The sequence below is a fragment of the Elgaria multicarinata genome, chromosome 6 (genome assembly GCF_023053635.1).
Source record: "Elgaria multicarinata webbii isolate HBS135686 ecotype San Diego chromosome 6, rElgMul1.1.pri, whole genome shotgun sequence".
Classification (NCBI taxonomy): Eukaryota; Metazoa; Chordata; class Lepidosauria; order Squamata; family Anguidae; genus Elgaria; species Elgaria multicarinata.
This window is the reverse complement of record NC_086176.1, coordinates 107,606,978-107,625,820: the sequence shown is the minus strand read 5'-3', so window position 1 is coordinate 107,625,820 and position 18,843 is coordinate 107,606,978. Positions and strand designations below refer to the sequence as shown.

The 18,843-nt window shown below is 44.3% G+C and overlaps 1 protein-coding gene across 1 annotated transcript; it reads left to right on the top strand.

Moving 5' to 3' along the window:
- The first annotated feature begins 6,171 nt into the window (after positions 1 to 6,171).
- ELAC1 (elaC ribonuclease Z 1) lies at positions 6,172 to 18,456 on the top strand. The gene is made up of 4 exons (XM_063128700.1): positions 6,172 to 6,434; positions 8,004 to 8,183; positions 10,778 to 11,242; positions 17,144 to 18,456. The coding sequence occupies exons 2-4, from the start codon at positions 8,027 to 8,029 to the stop codon at positions 17,611 to 17,613; spliced, it is 1,092 nt and encodes a 363-aa protein (XP_062984770.1). The 5' UTR covers positions 6,172 to 6,434; positions 8,004 to 8,026; the 3' UTR covers positions 17,614 to 18,456.
- Positions 18,457 to 18,843: the final 387 nt, after the last annotated feature.

The following is an 18,843-nucleotide window of genomic DNA, read 5'->3' as shown; positions in this document are numbered from 1 at the left end:
CTGGGGATTCTGGCTTGTCTCTCCAAAGAAGCCAGATTCATAAGCCATGGTGTGCTGTCATAAGCCAGAATCCCCAGTACGGGATGGCCCCTCTTACAGAAGGACCCAACAGCACACTGCTTGTAACTGATTAGCCAGGATTCTCTGGAATCATGGCTTATCGTTGCGTCCAAATGCGGCTGATTTCACCACGGTTTGCGTAGAATAATTCATAGCAGATTGTGTCAGTGGCTTTGCTTATACTGTGCTCTTCAATAGAAATCGGAGCAGAATGGACTTCTTGTACATGCCCACAGGGTTTTAAGTCTGGACTATACACGCTACATACAAATGTTCTGCAACGTCTTGGACGCATTGAGCATTTTATAGAGTATTTTAAGGGCCGTTTTTCTGGTTACAGCTTTTGGGTATAGGTACGTTCCCATAGTCTGAAAAAGTCTGTGTGCTTTTTAATAGCATTACACAATTGGATACATAGGGTTGGATCCAACGTTGCATGATTGGACTTATTCTGGCACAACGGGACTTCCTTGTCCTCTCCCCTGCATGCACCCCAAATCTGCTCCCAAGGATCCCCCAACCCTCTGAAGCAGAGGAAATCCATTCTGTTAGTGGATGAGCAGCATGGGATCCTACCCAAGATTTGCTAGGTTTTGGAAGTGTCTGACTTGGAGCTGTGTACACAAATTAATGTTTTTGATTGGATATACTAAGAGGTGTTGCTCATTTGACTGATATCCACCCCAGGACTGCACTTATAAAAACTGAGCTTATGTAAATAACAGACTCAAGTGATGTATTTGTAGCTGCATTATGCATCTGCAGGTGGAGATATTATGCTTCAACATTTCGCAACATTGAGAGAGAGAGAAATCCCTGCACAGATAAAATATACATGTCAGCAGGAGGAGCTGCCTTGAACCTTCTATATGAGTTCTGTATGTGCATGGAGGTGTGTTTCTTTTAGTGTGTGTGTGGGAGGTGATAGTCAAAACATTTAGTGATCCACCTGCAGCGTGATCACAGTTTGCTGAGTGTGTGATTCAGCTCTGATTCCCCCTAGATCTTCCTTTTCCAAGCATCTGATCCTGAACTGCCTTCCATTCAAGTCAGTTGTAACAGGATCTTGAACAAATACCAAAACATAATTTCAGTAGAAATACATCATAATTGGAAAATAAGGGAATAAACATGGGCATAAAATATACATGTCGAATAAAGAGCGGTGTGTTGCTTTATGTTAGTCTCTGCAAACAGTTCGGTGTTATAGATGCTGTGGGTTTTTTAAAAAACTAAACTAAAATGCAGTATATTTTTCTTTGGGAAACAAAAGTTTCACCTGACATTTTGTCCATTTTATAAAGGGGTTTATTTCCTTTTGCCTTACAACATGACTTCATCCATTGCACTTCCCCATTCCCGAACCCCCTCCCCCTCTTGCCTTTGTTTTCTTTTTAATTTATTCTATAAATAGTTTTTAACAGCTAGATTTAATGATTTCTCTTGAGGCTTGTGCACGGAGATCGCTGTTCGTGAACATCATTTGGCATTTCAGTAGGACACAGTGGCACTGCAACAGTTGGATCCTGATTTGTGCATCTTGTTAGATTTGAGAGGCTTGGGGTGGGTGGGATTGAGATGAAATTCTTATTTTATTTGGAAATCCCAGCCTGTGTGTGTCTTACGACCATCCATCTAGTGTCAGCCAAGGAGGACCTGTTCACCCAGCTGATGCAATTGGAAATCAGTGTGGGCATTTCCTTGCGATTGCCATGGGCTGGGCTGGTTTAATTCCTGGAATTGGCCCTGGAACTGGGACCAAGGATACAGGAAAAGGGGACCCTTTCCTTATAATCAAAGTAGGAGAAGGTGAGCAGCAGTTCTTCTGTTTTCCTGCTTCCATCCAGGTGGGGGCTTGATGGGGAATGAGGAAGCCCACCCATCTTTGGCAGATCAGAACGTCACAAGAAAGGAACTGTCAGGAGTTAGAATTTCATTCCATCTATCATTGTGTATGTATCAACACAGTAAATCAAATGTCTTTTGTGGGAGCAATTCTCGCATAGTCAACATAAAAACCCTCAGGATATAACTTTCCTCCCCCTCTTCAGAATATTGCAAAAATAAAATTAAAAAAATACACCTCTTGGGTGGCTTAAAATGAACACTGTGTTTAAAAACGTGAGTTTATTTTTCTCCTTTGGTAATATTGTAACTGTATTGAGAAATGTGTTACGGTCTTCTATTTTCATAATAAAAGCCTTTCCTTTTGCCTGTGTTGTACGTTTCGTGATATTACTTCATTTAATTACATTTTCATGCTGTCCAATAGCCAAAGCTCTCTGGACAGTTCACAAACCCCCCCCCCCCAAAAAAAATGCAGCATAAAATACTGTGACTTAAAAATGTAGTATAGAAGGGCAACCAGAGTAAAACGTAGAAGCACTGCAGAGATTTGAAAGGCAATAGCAGATTTAAAACAGCACGGTAATGGACTGGATGAGGGCTAACAAACTGAGACTCAATCCAGACAAGACGGAGGTACTGTTAGCGGGTGGTTCATCTGTCCGGCGAGGTGATGTTTGCCCTGTCCTGGATGGGGTTGCACTCTCCCTAAAGGATCAGGTCCGTAGTTTGGGGGTGCTCTTGGATCCAGAACTGTCACTTGAGGCACAGGTGAACTCAGTGGCAAAGAGCACCTTTTATCAGCTCAGGCTGATATACCAACTGCACCCTTATCTAGATGGAGATAGCCTAGCTACAGTTATCCATGCTCTGATAACCTCTTGTTTGGATTACTGCAATGCATTATATGTGGGGCTGCCTTTGAAAACGGTCCGGAAACTTCAGCAGGTACAAAACAGGGCAGCCCGCCTACTAACAGGAACTGGCTGGCGAGATCACATTACGCCAGTCCTTTTACAACTTCATTGGCTGCCAGTCCAGGTCCGGGCCCGATTCAAAGTGCTGGTATTAACATTTAAAGCCCTAAACGGTTTGGGGCCAGGTTATTTGAAGGAACGCCTCCTCCCATATGTGCCTGCCCGGACCATAAGATCATCCACAGGGGTCCTTCTCCGTAAGCCCCTGCCAAAGGAAGTGAGGCAGGTGGCTACCCTAACCCTACCCTGTGTCTGTTTGCATTCTCTTCCCCTCCTTATTGTTTTATTATGATTTTATTAGAATGTAAGCCTATGCGGCAGGGTCTTGCTATTTACTGTTTTACTCTGTACAGCACCATGTACATTGATGGTGCTATATAAATAAATAAATAAATAAATAAATAATACTAGGAGGAGGGCTTTCTCTGCTGTGGCCCCCGGTTGTGGAACGAGCTCCCCAGAGAGGTTGGCTTGGCACCTACATTGTTTTCTTTCCATCGCCAGGTGAAGACCTTTTTAATTTCTCAGTATTTTAACACCTAATATAACTTAAATTTAAACTTTGCTGTTTTAATCTCATATTTTAACTATTAATTTTTGCTGTGTGGTTTTATTCTGGTTGTGCTTTTTATATTGTATTTTGTATTTGTGTTTAAAATTTGTTGGTTGTTTTTATGCTTTTCATGATTTTAATTTTTGTGACCTGCCCAGAGAGCTTCGGCTATTGGGCGGTATAAAAATGTAATAAATAAATAAATATTTTCCGCGTTGGGCTCTACTGCACAGCCCATGCCAATTCTTTCATTGATGTAGCTTCCCCTAAATCTGTTCAGTATCTTCTGCTTCTAGTTAGTGCTCACCATCTGCTCGGCCAGCTTTCCTCAATCTGGTGTCCCAACAGATGTCAAACTACAGTTTCCATCATCCCCAGCCCCCATGGCTAATGGCCCATGTCCAGAAGCATTACAGGAATGGGCCAATATATGGCACTCCATATGTTTTGGCCTACAACTGCCATCAGACTTAGTCAGCATAGCCAATGGTAAAGAATCATGGGAGCTGTAGGCTAAAATATCTGGAGGGCCATAAATTCAAGAGGCAGCTGGACAACCGTCTGTTAGGTATGCTTTAGGGTGGATTCCTGCATTGAGCAGGGGGTTGGACTCAATGGCCTTATAGGCCCCTTCCAACTCTACTATTCCATGATTCTGTGAAATGGCCCAACACTGTAGGACAGAGATAGAGGAAAACGTCAGCTTTACAAAAGTGGAATTGGGTATAAGATCTACAGGGGTGGGGAATATGTGGACTTAGATCGACTGTTTACTCCCAGCAAAACCAGCTGGCATAGCTAATAGTGAGGTACGATTTGAACTGCAGCCCAATATCTGGCCGGCCATCCTTGGTCTTTATGTCTGGGATGCTGTGTGATGGCTGAATGTTTTGGCAGACATAGGAAGACTACAAGGAAACTTCTGTCGGAGTGAGGGGATATGGCAACTGCTGAGCCCTCTTTCTGCCCCTAGCATGTGAGTAAAGTCCCGAGGTGAGGCTCTGTGGTAATTAATCAGTGGTTGGAATTAGCTTAGTAGGGGCATGTTTGGTGGAGATTGTAAACATGCAAATAGGTGTGAGGGGAGTGAGAGAGCACTCTTCTAAAATCAATACTTGGAAAAGCAGAGAAGCCATACGATGACACTCAAGCCTCTGGGGAAATTCCTTTCAATAGCTTTTTGCACTTAGAAATAAAATAAGAACACAAGCCTATGCATGCTTAGACAGAAAAAAATTCCACAAGTCAGCATTTCCCAGGTGTCAGCAGAAATGGCTGGGGAATGCTGGGTGTTGTGGGACTTTTTTCTGTCTAAACATGCATAGGATTGCGTACTTAAGACTATGCAAAATTATAGAAAAAGAAATTAGGGTTGGTTAGAAGAAATTAGGGTTAGAAGCTAGGATAATTCAAAAAGGGTTAACATTAGCCAGAGCGTGATCTGATCTCAGTGTGAAATGACAGCTAAGTTAATGCTGGCTGTTCCATCACTGAGACAGCCAACAGTTTAGCACCTGGGATTTAAGGGAAACTGCTTCTGCAGCAGAAGTGGACTTTGACAAACTTACTTGTATTTCATCTGGGAAATTTATAAGCCATCAAAGTGTGGGGGAGGGCGCTAGGCCTTCCCCCTCCTCTCCAATCAAGCTGTTCTTTTGTTCAGGAGTTGCAGCTTTCCCCATAATTACATTTCTGTTTGGAACAGGTGCCTATTTTCTGCCTCCTCACAGCTATTAGCAGCAGAGGAGCCTTGACCAAAAAAAAAGTTGGCAACCCTCTCCACCTTGATCGTCTTCCATCAATGTCTCCCCCTTATTTATTTATTGCATTTTTATACCATCCAATAGCCGAAGCTCTCTGGGCGGTTTACAAAAATTAAAACCATAGGAACCATTCAAAATATAAAACAAACAGTATAAAAGCATAATATAAAATACGATATAAAAATCGCCTTGGGGTGGGTGAAGAGAGCTTCTGTTTCATGAACAACTAAATGAAAAGCAGGCACAACCTTCCTCATTGCTGTGTCAGTTGACTTTCCGCCTTCCATGCCATGCACCCATTACAGGCAAAAGTACCTTGCTAGGAAAAAAAGTTGGCAACCCTCCCCCCAATCTTTCTCCTGCTAACCCAGAGCCAGGGAAGAAGAGAAGAGTCACTGTGTCCCATGTCTGGAAGCCAGATTCCAGCTGGACATCAGGAAAAACTTCCTGACTGTTAGAGCAGTACGACAATGGAATCAGTTACCTAAGGAGGTTGTGGGCTCTCCCACACTAGAGGCCTTCAAGAGGCAGCTGGACAACCATCTGTCAGGGATGCTTTAGGGTGGATTCCTGCATTGAGCAGGGGGTTGGACTCGATGGCCTTGTAGACCCCTTCCAACTCTGCTTTTAACTACTGCTTAAGGAGAAATTCAACAGGTGCACCTTCCCCCATCAGCACAGGTTGGGAACAGTTGCGCCTGTTGGTTTTCTGCCTCTCTCTCTCAGGTACTGATGGCAGGGCAGCCCTGCCAGGGAAATAAAGGTGGCAACCCATAACACTTCTCCCGATTTCCAGCCTCTTCCTCTGCAGCTGCTTCTAAAACGCCCAGGCGGCAGAGGCGGCTTTTCCTTTCGTCCTCTCGCGGCAGATGGTATTGGGCGGCTGCTGCTCCGCCTCCTCTTGAAAGGCTCAGCCCCGGAACCTATTGCCTTTTCCCCCTTCCTTTTTTTTTTGTAAAGGTCGCGCGGCTCACTTCCTGAGCTCGTGGAATAACTACCCTCGTGCAAGGAGGAGGACGAGGAGCTTGCAAAGGGCAGTTTAGTCTTTCCCTTCCCGCTGCTTAGAAGATGGCTGATCTGCCTTTTCCAACTCCAAAAATCACATCGGCTGCCAAGCAGGAAGGCTTGTTTGTGCCCGGTAAACCCTCCTCTTAAAAATAAAAGCATAAAATAATTCTTAACGCCTTAGGAAACCGAGATGTGAAGCTAAGAAGACCCTGAGCGAGAGAAGCGAAGGTGGGTAGAAATGACACACCGTGTTGATTTTAACAGCACCAGCCTGGACTATATACGCGCCAGTGCTAAAGGCCTCCCTGGACTGTACTACTTCATGCCGTAGGATGGGTGCGTGGATCTTTGTTCTTCGATTTGGGGTGGGAAATTCCACGCACGTTAAAAAAAACAGACACGCACCTCAGGGAGAAGATTCAGCCTATCCGTTCTACCTGACATGCTAACTTTCTACATGCAAGAACTTTTTTTCCTCGGGGGAACGTTGAAACGTGTGAACTTAAGCACCCGCAACCTGAAGTGGTATAATCCAAGGAAAGTTTCATCTTTTGATTCTCCCGTGTAGTATCCGTTGGGTCTATTCAGGCACACATGGAGAGGGCTGACGTGAATGATACCCATTGAATGAGTCTGTTTTATTTGTTCGAAACATTTTTAACCCTGTTCTTTGGGCAAAAAGGCACCCGAAGTGGATTAAGGAAGGCCATATTTTAAAACCCAAGGCAATCCCTGTGTTCTGCTTTACAACCTAAAGGGCATGACATGAAAGGAAAAAGGAATGGGGAGGGAGGAGAAAAAACAAATACACTCAGGCGCCAGTTCCTAAAGTTACAAAGTTTTTATAATGATTTGGTGGGACTAGAACAGTTCAAGGAGAGGAGGTGTCAAAAGGAGCTGGCCACTCTGTGGAATTGATGGAGTGGCCTTTCTTTCTTTCTCTCTACCTCTGGGTACGATGACAAAGACTTTAATAAAAGCCAAAGATAGCTGGCCTCACAGCAGAGCTGATGGAATGGCTCCCTTTTAAAATAAATAAATAAATCCCTGCAAATAGAAAGGTAGCACATGGAGGGGAATGGTTCTAGCCCCTGCCTGCAGTAATTGCACCCTGCATGTCATAGGAACATAGGAAGCTGCCTTATACTGAGTCAGAGCACAGGGCCATCTAGCCCAGTACTGTCGACACTGACTGGTAGTGGCAATCTAGGTTTTCAGGCAGAGATTTTTCTAGCCTGACCTAGAGAAGCCAGGGATTGAACCTGAGACCTTCTGCATGCGAAGCATGAGCTCTTATCACATTGAGTTATGGCCCGTCAATCAGATCCTGGATTGAGCTGGCTTCTAAGTTCTTGCCCAACTCCATGATTTTGTCTTCTCTGCAGGGGTGGCCCTACCGTTAGGCGAGGCGATTGCCTTAGGCTGCAGGTGCTTGGGGCGGGGCGGGGCAGCAGTTTCAGCTTCCAGGCCATTCCCCTCTGTTGGAGGACAGAAGTGTTTATGCCACTCACCCTGTCCTGGAGTAAAATGTCTCCCTATCCACATTCTCCATACCATGCATAATTTTGTACACCTCTCCCATGTCTCCCCTTAGCCTCCATTTTTCCTAAACTGAACAATCTCAGCTGTGTGTAATATTTCCTTATAGGGGAGATGCTCCAGTCACAATCTGGCCTATACATTTTAATACCCAGTAGCTTTATTTTTTATTTATTTTTAAAATCAACAAGTGTTGGACTGTGGGTCCAGAACACCAAAAGTAAACCAGATTTGCATGTCTTGCGGTGTCTTCTTTAGGGGCTGTGCTGCTTTTGAGCAACATGTCAATGGAGGTCACTTTCCTGGGGACGGGTGCCGCGTATCCGTCTCCAACCAGAGGGGCCTCGGCTACGGTCGTCCGCTTCGAAGGAGAGTGCTGGCTGTTTGACTGTGGTGAAGGGACGCAAACCCAGTTCATGAAAAGTAATTTGAAAGCAGGTCAGTTCTGGATGTCCGGTGTTGGTGGTGATTATCTGGGCAACACTTCTTTCATCCTAACTCCCTTTCACTGGTAGGAGCTGGTTGCAGCGTTGGAAAGTGACGTGCTTCTGACTAGTCCGGCTTTTCCCCAATCTAGGCCCTCCAAATATTGGACTGCAGTGCCCATAATCCCCTGGCAATGTGCTGTCTGGGAATTATGGGGGGGTGTACTCCAACACACCTGGAGAATGCTAGGTTGAGAAAGGCTGGACTAGTGAGTACAAGAGATGATTCATGATGGCAGTGGGTAAAGAAGAAAGCACTCTGGGTTTTTGAAGGAACTGCTGTGGGCGCCACCATAAAATGGCTGCCAGGGAGGATGCGGCTAGTCACATAATGGCTGCCGTGGAGGCCTGGCTAGTCACGAAGTGTGTGAAGCGGGGAAAGAAACAGTGACGCTAGAAGATGGATAGGAGTGGGGAGATAGAAAGGCAAAGGAGTAGAGGGGAGAGAAAAAGCAAGGCTAGAGACTAGAAAGAGAGAGAAAGAGGACTCCTGTTTTCCAAGGTTTTTATTTTTAAAAATGCTGTGTGTGTTTTTGGAAGGGGGCAGGAAGTGAAGAGGTTTGTGGGCACCATTGGAGGCAGTTCTCAAAAATATGAGAGGGAAAACACTCTCTCGACATTCTTTTGTCGTTCATTAGAATTTCCCCTCCATTCATGGTAGCGAGCAACAGATTTATATGTGTTCTTGTTCTGTTCACTGCTATTAATAAGGACATAAGAGCCCTACTGGATCAGGCCAAAGGCGTTGTTGTTGTTGTTGTTGTTGTTGTTGTTATTATTATTATTATTTGTATCCCGCCTTTTGCCCAATGCTGGGCCTCAAGGCGGCCTTACAAAGTTTAAAACATACATGGTGGTGGTGGGGGGAACAAAGCCATAAACGTTTAAAATACACAACAAAATTATAAGACATTAACATAGAAGGAGGGCCAGATTATTCTCCAAAGGCCTGCTGGAACAAAAAAGTTTTAGCCTGCTTCCGAAAGCCCATCAAGGAGGGAGCCAGCCTAGCTTCCCCGGGAAGAGAGTTCCAGAGCACTGGAGCAGCCACCGAGAAGGCCCTCTCCCATGTTCTCACCAAGCGCGCCTGTGAAGATGGTGGGACTGAAAGAAGGGCTTCTCCAGAAGATCTTAAAGCACGGGCAGGCTCATAAGGGAGAATACGTTTCTAGCGTTCTGTACACACTGTGGCCAACCAGATGCCCCATGGAAACCCACAAGCAGGACATGAGTGCAGTAGCACCCTCCCACTTGTGTTCCCCAGCATGCTGCCTTTGATTCTGGAGGCAGCATGTTGTCATCATGACTAGCAGCCATTGATCATAGGATCATAGAATAGTAGAGTTGGAAGGGGCCTATAAGGCCATCGAGTCCAACCCCACACTCAGTGCAGGAATCCACCTTAAAGCACCCCTGACAGATAGCTGCCCAGCTGCTTCTTGAAGGCCTCTAGGGTGGGAGAGCCCACGACCTCCCTAGGTAACTGGTTCCATTGTCGTACTGCTCTCAGGAAGTTTTTCCTGTTGTCTAGCCGGAATCTGGCTTCCTGTAACATAAGCCCATTATTCCGTGTCCTGCACTCTGGGAGGATCGAGAAGAGATCCTGGCCCTCCTCTGTGTGACAACCTTTCAAGTATTTGAAGAGAGCTATCATGTCTCCCCTCAGTCTTCTCTTCTCTAGACTAAACATTCCCAATTCTTTCAGTCCCTCCTCATAGGGCTTTGTTTCCAGACCCCTCATAATCCTGGTTGCCCTCCTCTGAACCCCCTCCAGCTTGTCTGCATCCTTCTTGAAGTGTGGTGCTGAAAACTGGACACAGTACTCAAGACGATAGCCTTACCCTCTTTTAATTTGTCTATTCCCCTTTATTATTATTATTATTATTATTATTTATTTATATAGCACCATCAATGTACATGCAAACCTTTGCAAAGCTAACCCAAGTTGACATCTTGTGGAAGATAATTCCATGTTTAACTATAGTATTTGGGGAATTGCAATTTAGATTCAGAAAACTGTGTTAACCACTCACCCAAACCCAGCATTTGCTACTGCTTTGATCAAAAACAGAGGCTGCTTTAATTATTTTTTTTTAAAAAAAAAAAAGTTGGGAGATCGGTTTATCGGACTTCTGCATCACATCTGATTCAGGTCTTATGGATCACTTCTTTCGTTGTTTTGGTGAGAGATATGCAATATGGTTTGCAGCGCTTAAATTGTTGCCTCTTCCAGCAAGGCTTTTAATCGAAGCTAGGCTGAGAGGGCATGAATTGTTGTGCCCAAATGAGCTTCATGGCTTTGCCAAGCCTGGTGCCCTCCAGATGTGTTGGAACATGGAAGGCTGGGTGAGGGGAATTGGGATTTGTAGTCCAACGCATCTGGAGGGATTCACATTGGGGATGATTGCTTTTGAGTGTTGGTTTTTGTTCTGTATTTTTTCCCTGCGGCAAACCTCCGTTTTCCACACATGCTTGTCTCCAGTGAGTGCACTCCTGAGTTCTCTCAATCCCTCCCCATTTTAATCACTGTTATCCTTATGTTGTTAGGAAGGATTACCAAGATCTTTATAACTCACCTTCACGGGGACCATTTCTTTGGCCTTCCTGGCCTCCTCTGTACCATCAGCCTCCAGAGCAGTCCTGCCGCAAACAAGCAACCGGTCGAAATTTATGGACCGCTTGGGCTGAGGAACTTCCTCCAGAGAACGATGGAGCTTTCGCACTCACAATTGGCCTTCCCATACGTTGTTCACGAACTGGTGCCCACGCCAGATCAGTGCCCTGCGGAAGAATGGGAGGACCCGTCCGTAGACACAGCGGAAGTCTCATCTCAAGAGAGGCACGGGAAAACGATTTATCTGGATCCTGCAGAAGACTCGTACACTTTGGTGGACAATTGGCAATTTGCAATGAAGGCATTCAGATTATTTCATCGTGTCCCATCCTTTGGGTTTCTAGTGGAAGAGAAGTCACGGGCCGGCAAACTCAATACCCGGAAGCTGAAGGAACTAGGTGAGGATGGCTCTACGGTTGCCATATTCTGAATCCACAAAACCGGGACAGTTTTTTGTGTGTGGGGGGGAGGGGGCTAGGATTTTTTTTAAAAAAAAAAACTGGCCAATATGTAAAGGTCTAGGGAGAGAAAGAAAGCTATCTAAGCTTCAGTTATCTAACACTGCAATCCTATGTGTGTCTACTCAGAAACAAATCCTATTAAGTTAAATAGAACTTATTCCCAGGTAAGTATGCATAGGAAGCACTTAAGCACCTGCAAATAAATAATAGGAAAAGAACAGTTTAAGCAAACAAACAGAAAAAATGACACTAAATTACATTTCTCCACTAGTTCTCAAAAGCTAGAGGAGACTTCAATATGGAGACTTACACTCCACTGAGCAGGCTCAAGGCACCATTTCGGAGGTTGGAATTCCTCCGGCCGACTGGAACAGGAATCCAGGATTCTTGACTGACTGGCCGGGACATTTTGGAAATGCTTAGAAACTGGGACATTCCCGTTTTTCCGGGACGTATGGCAACCCTAGGATGGCTCTCCCCGCCATGGTCCCCTTTAGGGTTTTTCCCAGAAAGATTTTTTTGTGGAGATTTTTTTTTTTTTTGCACTTCTGCAAACCTTGCCGTTCCCTCAAGTCTGCTGATAACTCCCTCTTGTGAATGGATGGTTCCATTTTGGCAACATAAGTTTACACACCTGAGGAGTGGGTATACGCTTGGTATATAGGATGTTCTTGATTGTAGATATCCATGTTGGCTTAGGTGATGGAAGTTCTAGTCTGACACATGTAGAAGGAAGACTGGTTTAGGATGACCATAGAGTTATAGTAGAACTGGGGCGGAAATGCAGAAAAGGGCAATTCAGGTGATCAAGGGGCTGGAGCATCTCCCCTATGAGGAAAGGTTAGAAAACGTGGAATTGTATTTGCTTGTAAAAAAAGATGAGTATGGGGTGACGTTATAGAGGTGTACAAAATTATGCACGGTATGGAGAATGTGGATAGCGAGATGCTTTTTCTCTCTCCTGTAATACTAGAACCTGGGATCATCTCATGAAGCTGATTGGTAGGAGATTCAGGACAGATAAAAGGAATCATAGAATCATAGAATAGCAGAGTTGGAAGGGGCCTACAAGGCCATCAAGTCCAACCCCCTGCTCAGTGCAGGAATCCACCCTAAAGCATCCCTGACAGATGCTTGTCCAGCTGCCTCTTGAAGGCCTCTAGTATGGGAGAGGCCTCTACAATATCTTTTTTAAGGTGTCTGGCACTGTGGAATGATGGGGATTTCCCTTGCTAATGCTAGCGAGGGAATCCCTTATCTCCTGTCTCTGCTGAGAGATCGGAAGTAAGGAAGGGGTTTCCTTGCTAGCACTAGAAAGAGAAGCTATTCCCTTCTCTCTGATCTGGAGAGACACGCCTGAAGGCATTCAACCGATATGGCTGCTTAATAACCTTGGGGTCACATCCGCAGATGTTTACATTAGTGGAGGATTTCAGAGGTAGCAGATGGTTGGGAAAACTCCAATATTTTGTGTGAGTGTGTTGTGTGTGCATGTGTGTACATTTCCGGCGCCCTGGCACTGCCCAATGTGACCCTCAGGGCCAAAAAGGCCTAAATGATGACAGTATTTTCAAAGCTCCTTATAGACTGTTAAATGTTTTACATAAAATATCTCAGCAATTTTTCACAACAGCCCTTGTATGGTAGGCCAGTATTCTATTTCTGATGGGGGTACATAAGAACATTAGAACATGAGCCCTGCTGGATCAGACCAAGGGTCCATCTAGTCTAGCACACAGTGGCCAAACAGCTATGAATGGGAAATTCACAGGCAGGACATGAGTGCAACAGCACTTTCCTGCCCATGTTCTCCAGCAACTGGTGTACGTAGGCTTACTGCTTTTGATATCGGAGGTAGCACAATGCCATCAGAACTAGTAGCCCTTGGTAGCCTTCTCCTCCAGGAATTTATCCCACCCCTTTCAAAGCCATCCAAATTGGTGGCCAACACCACATCTTGTGGCAGTGAATTCCATAGTTTTACTATGTGCTATCTGAAAAAGTCCTTCCTTTTATCTGTCCTGAAACTCCCACCAATCAGCTTCATGGGATGACCCTGGGTTCTAGTATTACAGGAGAGAGAAAAAGCATCTCGCTTTCCTCATTCTCCACACCGTGCATAATTTTGTACACCTCTATAACGTCACCCCATACTCACCTTTTTTTTTCTTTTTTTACAAGCGAATACAATTCCACGTTTTATTTTATTTATTTATTTATTTAAGTATTTTTATGCTGCCATTCAGCCAAAAAAGGCTCTCACGGCGGCTCACAAAAGTATTTCTTGACAGTCCCTGCCCACAGGCTTACAATCTAAAAGACATGACACAAAAGGAAAGGGGATTGGGAGGGAGGAGGAGGAGGGGGGAAAGGAAAGCAAACTCAGGCACTACAATCTTAGTTGGAAAGTTCAGCAGTTACAGTTGACAGCAGGAGGGAGGGGGCTCTCAGCTGGAGCTGGACCCAGGCACGGTGGAGAGGTGCCTGGCTGCTGCTTCCTCCCTCACTGGTGGCCTCTGCAGAGACAGTTGGTAGCAGGAGGGAGGGGGCTCTCAGCTGGAGCTGGACCCAGGCACGGTGGAGAGGTGCCTGGCTGCTGCTTCCTCCCTCACTGGTGGCCTCTGCAGAGACAGTTGGTAGCAGGAGGGAGGGGGCTCTCAGCTGGAGCTGGACCCAGGCACGGTGGAGAGGTGCCTGGCTGCTGCTTCCTCCCTCACTGGTGGCCTCTGCAGTGACAGTTGGTAGCAGGAGGGAGGGGGCTCTCAGCTGGAGCTGGACCCAGGCACGGTGGAGAGGTGCCTGGCTGCTGCTTCCTCCCTCACTGGTGGCCTCTGCAGAGACAGTTGGGAGCAGGAGGGAGGGGGCTCTCAGCTGGAGCTGGACCCAGGCACGGTAGAGAGGTGCCTGGCTGCTGCTTCCTCCCTCTCTGGTGGCCTCTGCAGAGACAGTTAGACGTTTTCTAACCTTTCTTCATAGGGGGAGATGCTCCAGCCCCTTGATCCCCTGAATTGCCCTTTTCTGCATTTTTTTCCAGCTCTACAATATCATTTTTTAAGCTGCGGTGACCAGAACCGTACACAATGTTCTGAGTGTGGTCGCACCATAGATTTATATAAGGGCAGTATGATACTGGCAGTTTTATTCTCAAATCCTTTCCTAATTATGCCTAACATGGAGTTTGCCTTTCCTGTCGGAGGTTTCAATGGAGGGCTTCCTCGTTCCCAGCTCAGGCTCTTAGCCGCTACACTAGCTGGATTGACTTTCCCACCACACCTCTGCTGATATCATGTGCATTAATCTCACACCGCAGCTGCTGAGTGGACCAATGACTAATAACTTCCCGAGTATGTGGAAATTCTTTCTTCTCCCCATAAGTGGCCGAGAGCTGCGGCACCTCGGGGACTGATTGATTTATTGCGGGTGTGTGTTTTGGAAAGTCATCAGCCCTGTTCATGTGATGAAGTGGGCTGTTGGCTACGAAAGCACATGCCGCATTAAACCAATTAGTCTTCTAAGATGCCTGTGTGCCTCCTGTCCTGTTGCTTTTATAGACAAATGCGCCTCCACTCCCCTGCTCAAAACACGCTAGTAATATTAGTTAATAGCTCTGATCTAATCTGAATACTTTCATGCAGAAAGGCATGAGGGTATAAAAGCAGTGTGGTTGTTTTTCTGATCCAGGAAATCAGCTGCTACAGCAGCCGTCTCCCATCTGGGATTACAACTCCCATCATGGTCCTGCTGGACAGGGAGGGTGGGATTTGTAGCCCAACACTTCTAGGGGGCACCAAGGTGGCTGGGTGACTGTGTTGGCCATCCATCTTCTGTTTGAAACTTCTAATCAAAGGCAGTCCACTGTTTCTCAAGGTAAACTGTTCCATAAATTCTTCCTAAGGTTTAGCTAGAATTGCTTTACATATAATTTGAACCTCTTGGCCCAGGTCCTACCCTCTGGAGCAATAGAGAACAAATTTGCTCCATCCTCCGTACAGTTGTCCTTCAGATATAATATGCATTGGCTCCATCCTTTCTGAGGGATTCTTCATCCCACACCAGTGAGGATCTATCTGTAATGTTATAAATCTTGCGATATCATGTTGCAAGTATCAAAATACCCATTAGGCAAAAGTAACTGTTCATATTCTGTTCCTGAAACGAGAGACTCTTCGCATGCACATTTTATTATATCTTACATATTGAATCATATCAAGTTATTGTATTTTATATAATTTCCCCCACAGAATATTAAGTTCTTCAACAATGGGCACTGGAGGGAGCAGGGTATGAAAGTTGGGGGGGGGGGAGTGGGGATGGGGAACATTTTTTTTGTATCTGTACCCCATCCCCATCCCCCCCCCTGGGAAATATTTCCAAAAATCTCTGGAAAAATAAGTCCTTTTCCTCTTTCTTTTTCTTCTTCTTCAAATTTCCCAAAAGTTCCTGGGTAAAAATGGGGATTTTTTTTAAAAAAAATGGTTGCCCGCCCCCAACCCCCATTTTTTCTCCCGGCCTTCACATATCCATAATTGAGAAGAGGAAGGTTATGAGTTAGGGGAAAATAGCTGGGTGTATGGCTAGAGACAAGAATAGAGATGTAAAGGCCTGGAAAAAGACCATTCCCCCCCATTGTTTTCCAAACGCTCTTTTGTTTTTTCCCCAAAAAAATTGAAAAAAAAAGAAAAAAACTGATTATGGGATGTTTTATTTTAGCATGATGAATAAGATGTTTAAGACAAGGTGTTCATATATTTATTTCTCCAAATGATTTCTAAAAACTGTACAGTATCAGATTATTACAATGTCTGTGCACCAAGGACAAGCAAGTCCTAGGTTGCAAACTGAGACTACAACTCTCAAATGCAAGAGCAAGATGCATTTCTGTCTCTAGGGGGCAGCACTGCCATTGAAGCAGAGACTGAAACTAAAACACTGTAGGTCAGAAAATGAGTCTGATTACATTTCATGCATATTCATTGAATCTTGGTTCCCCCTTTTTTCTCAGTTCTTTTTATGAGAATGGGGGCTTTGTCTTGACACTGGAGGACTAGCGGAAACATAATTTTCTTTGTTACTAATGTTGGTGGTTTCTTCTGTTGTTGTTGTTTTAAATTGATTTTTTGCCTGCTCATAAACTGGCAGAGCCAAAGAGGTTCCTTACAGTTCAGGTGTTCCTAACAGTTCAGGAGCTTGTAGCTTCATTTGTTACCCAAAAAAGTAAATTAAATTTGTAATAATTGTTTGAATACACTGTACTTTTAATATACCAAATGTAATAATTATATGCCAAACCAACTTGGACATAATTACATTTTATGTTACTAAAGTAACAAAGTGACTTTCAACCTGTAAAAAGTGCTAATATTACATTCTTTCAATTTTTCTGAAAATTTCCATTTTTCCCGAAAAAAACTGGTTTTTTTTCCATGGCTTCAAAATTTCTGGAAATTTTACATCTCTGGACAAGAATCAAGACTGAAAGCCATGAGAGAAAGATGCGTTGTGTAGATGATGCCTGCATATTTTCAAATACCTGCCTTCATAAGGTCTAGAAACTTGGGCCTTAGCTAGACCTAAGGTTTATCCCGGGATCGTCCCGGGGTCATCCCTGTTCATGTAAATGACACACAGGGGATCCCGGGAGCAGGCAGGGACGATCCCGGGATAAACCTTAGGTCTAGCTAAGGCCTGAGTTTTATTAAGGAGGGTTTGTGAAATGTTTGGGCATCAAAATACTGTACCAGAATTCTGTGAAAGTCCGAGCATGTGTTTAAAAGCTTTGTTTGAAAGATAAGCCACTTGAAAAGTACAGTAATTTTATCCCTGTGCTTTAATTTCTAGGAGTACAGCCAGGCCCTATATATGGTAAACTGAAAGAAGGCGTTACAGTTGTCCTCGAAAATGGGACAACCATTTCTCCTTCGGATGTCTTAGAAGACCGTCTTCCTGGAAGAAAAGTTTGTATTTTAGGAGACTGTTCTGGAATTGTTGGAGGTGGAGCAGTGACTCTTTGCTATGAAGCTGATCTCTTGGTTCATGAAGCCACCCTGGATGATACCCAGATGGACAAAGCCAAAGAGCGAGGCCATAGCACTCCGAAAATGGCAGCCGAGTTTGCAAAGCTGTGCAAAGCTCAGCGGCTGGTTCTGTCTCACTTTAGTCAGCGGTATAAGCCAGCCAACCAGGTTGGCGAAGGAGATATGGATGTCGTGGAACTGAAGAGGCAAGCTGAGTTGGTGTTGGATGGGGAAGAGGTAGCTTTGGCAGAGGATTTCATGACCATCGGTATTCCGACGAAAAAACAAAAATAGCCCTATCTGATGAACCTCTTGCCATAACTTGCTTTCAAGGCCCAGTTGGAGGGGTTTGGTTGAGAGTCCACCAAATCACCATCACTTCCTCCTCCTCCTCCTTATTATTATTATTATTACTATTATTATTAATCTATTTATATACCACTTACAGTGCTGGCCAAAATTGTAGACACTTTTTGAAATGTTCATGTTTTGCAACTTTGCATGCTTACAGAAAATGTTCTGTTTCACAAAATTCAAATGTTTATATATCATTTGAAAGACCAGATTCACGTAATACAACAATCCTGCTTCTTTTCCTGGGTGTCCAATCAACTCTTTTCTTTGTTGCCATTGCTCTATTTATGATGTACGTACGCACACTTTTAATTTGAGAAATACTTCAAATATTCACACAATCTCCAACTGCGCTTCAGTTACAGAACAAGCAGCAAAACTGACTTCCCCCAACTTGAAACGTGATGTATCGCAGCTACTGCCACGTGATTGGTCCCCAGAACAAGGACTGTGATTGGCCAGTAGGGTTTGCAATTCCAAGCCGCTTCTTCACTCAATCGCACCTGTGCTTGTTTTTAGGCTAAAGTAAGCATAACTTTTTTGTACTGCAGATATTCACATTCTGTTTTTTGTATTGAATTCAGCATTAAATTCTCTTTCAGTTGATATATAAACAGTTGAATTTCATGAAGCAGAACATTTTCTATAAGCATGAAAAGTTGCAAAACATGAAAATTTCAAAAAGTGTCCACAATTTTGGCCACCACTGTACTATATCTAAAGATACCTTTAATTGGTTTACAGAAGCAATTAAAATACATCATAATAAATACAAAGACCTCATCCTTTAAAATGTTTCATTATTTAAAACCAAAGGTAAAAGCACAATAATGAATAAACTAACGGAGCAGCACAATCCTTCAGGGAAGTCTTGGATAACCTTTAACAGGCACCTAAAATTCGCCACAGTTGTTGCTTCCTGAATAGTTACATGCTACTCTTTTTAGCGTCCACTTCAACACAGATTTGATTCCTTAGTGATGTCAGTAATGGTTGATGGTGCCCCAAGGGCTTTTGAAGAACAGATACCTTCTACATAACATTAAACCCAGTAACTTAATTAAATTGAAGGTTTATTGAATTAAGGCTGCAATCTGTTGCACCATTAAAATCAGCAGTTCTTACTTTTCCATCAACATGCATACATATGTTTAGTTGAGGGAGTTGGTC

Coding starts and splice junctions, on each gene's coding strand:
- ELAC1 (XM_063128700.1), top strand. CDS start 8,027: ATGTCAATGGAGGTCACTTTCCTGGGGACGGGTGCCGCGTATCCGTCT. Junction 8,184..10,777: donor GAAAAGTAATTTGAAAGCAG/GTCAGTTCTGGA, acceptor TTATGTTGTTAG/GAAGGATTACCAAGATCTTT. Junction 11,243..17,143: donor CCGGAAGCTGAAGGAACTAG/GTGAGGATGGCT, acceptor TTTAATTTCTAG/GAGTACAGCCAGGCCCTATA.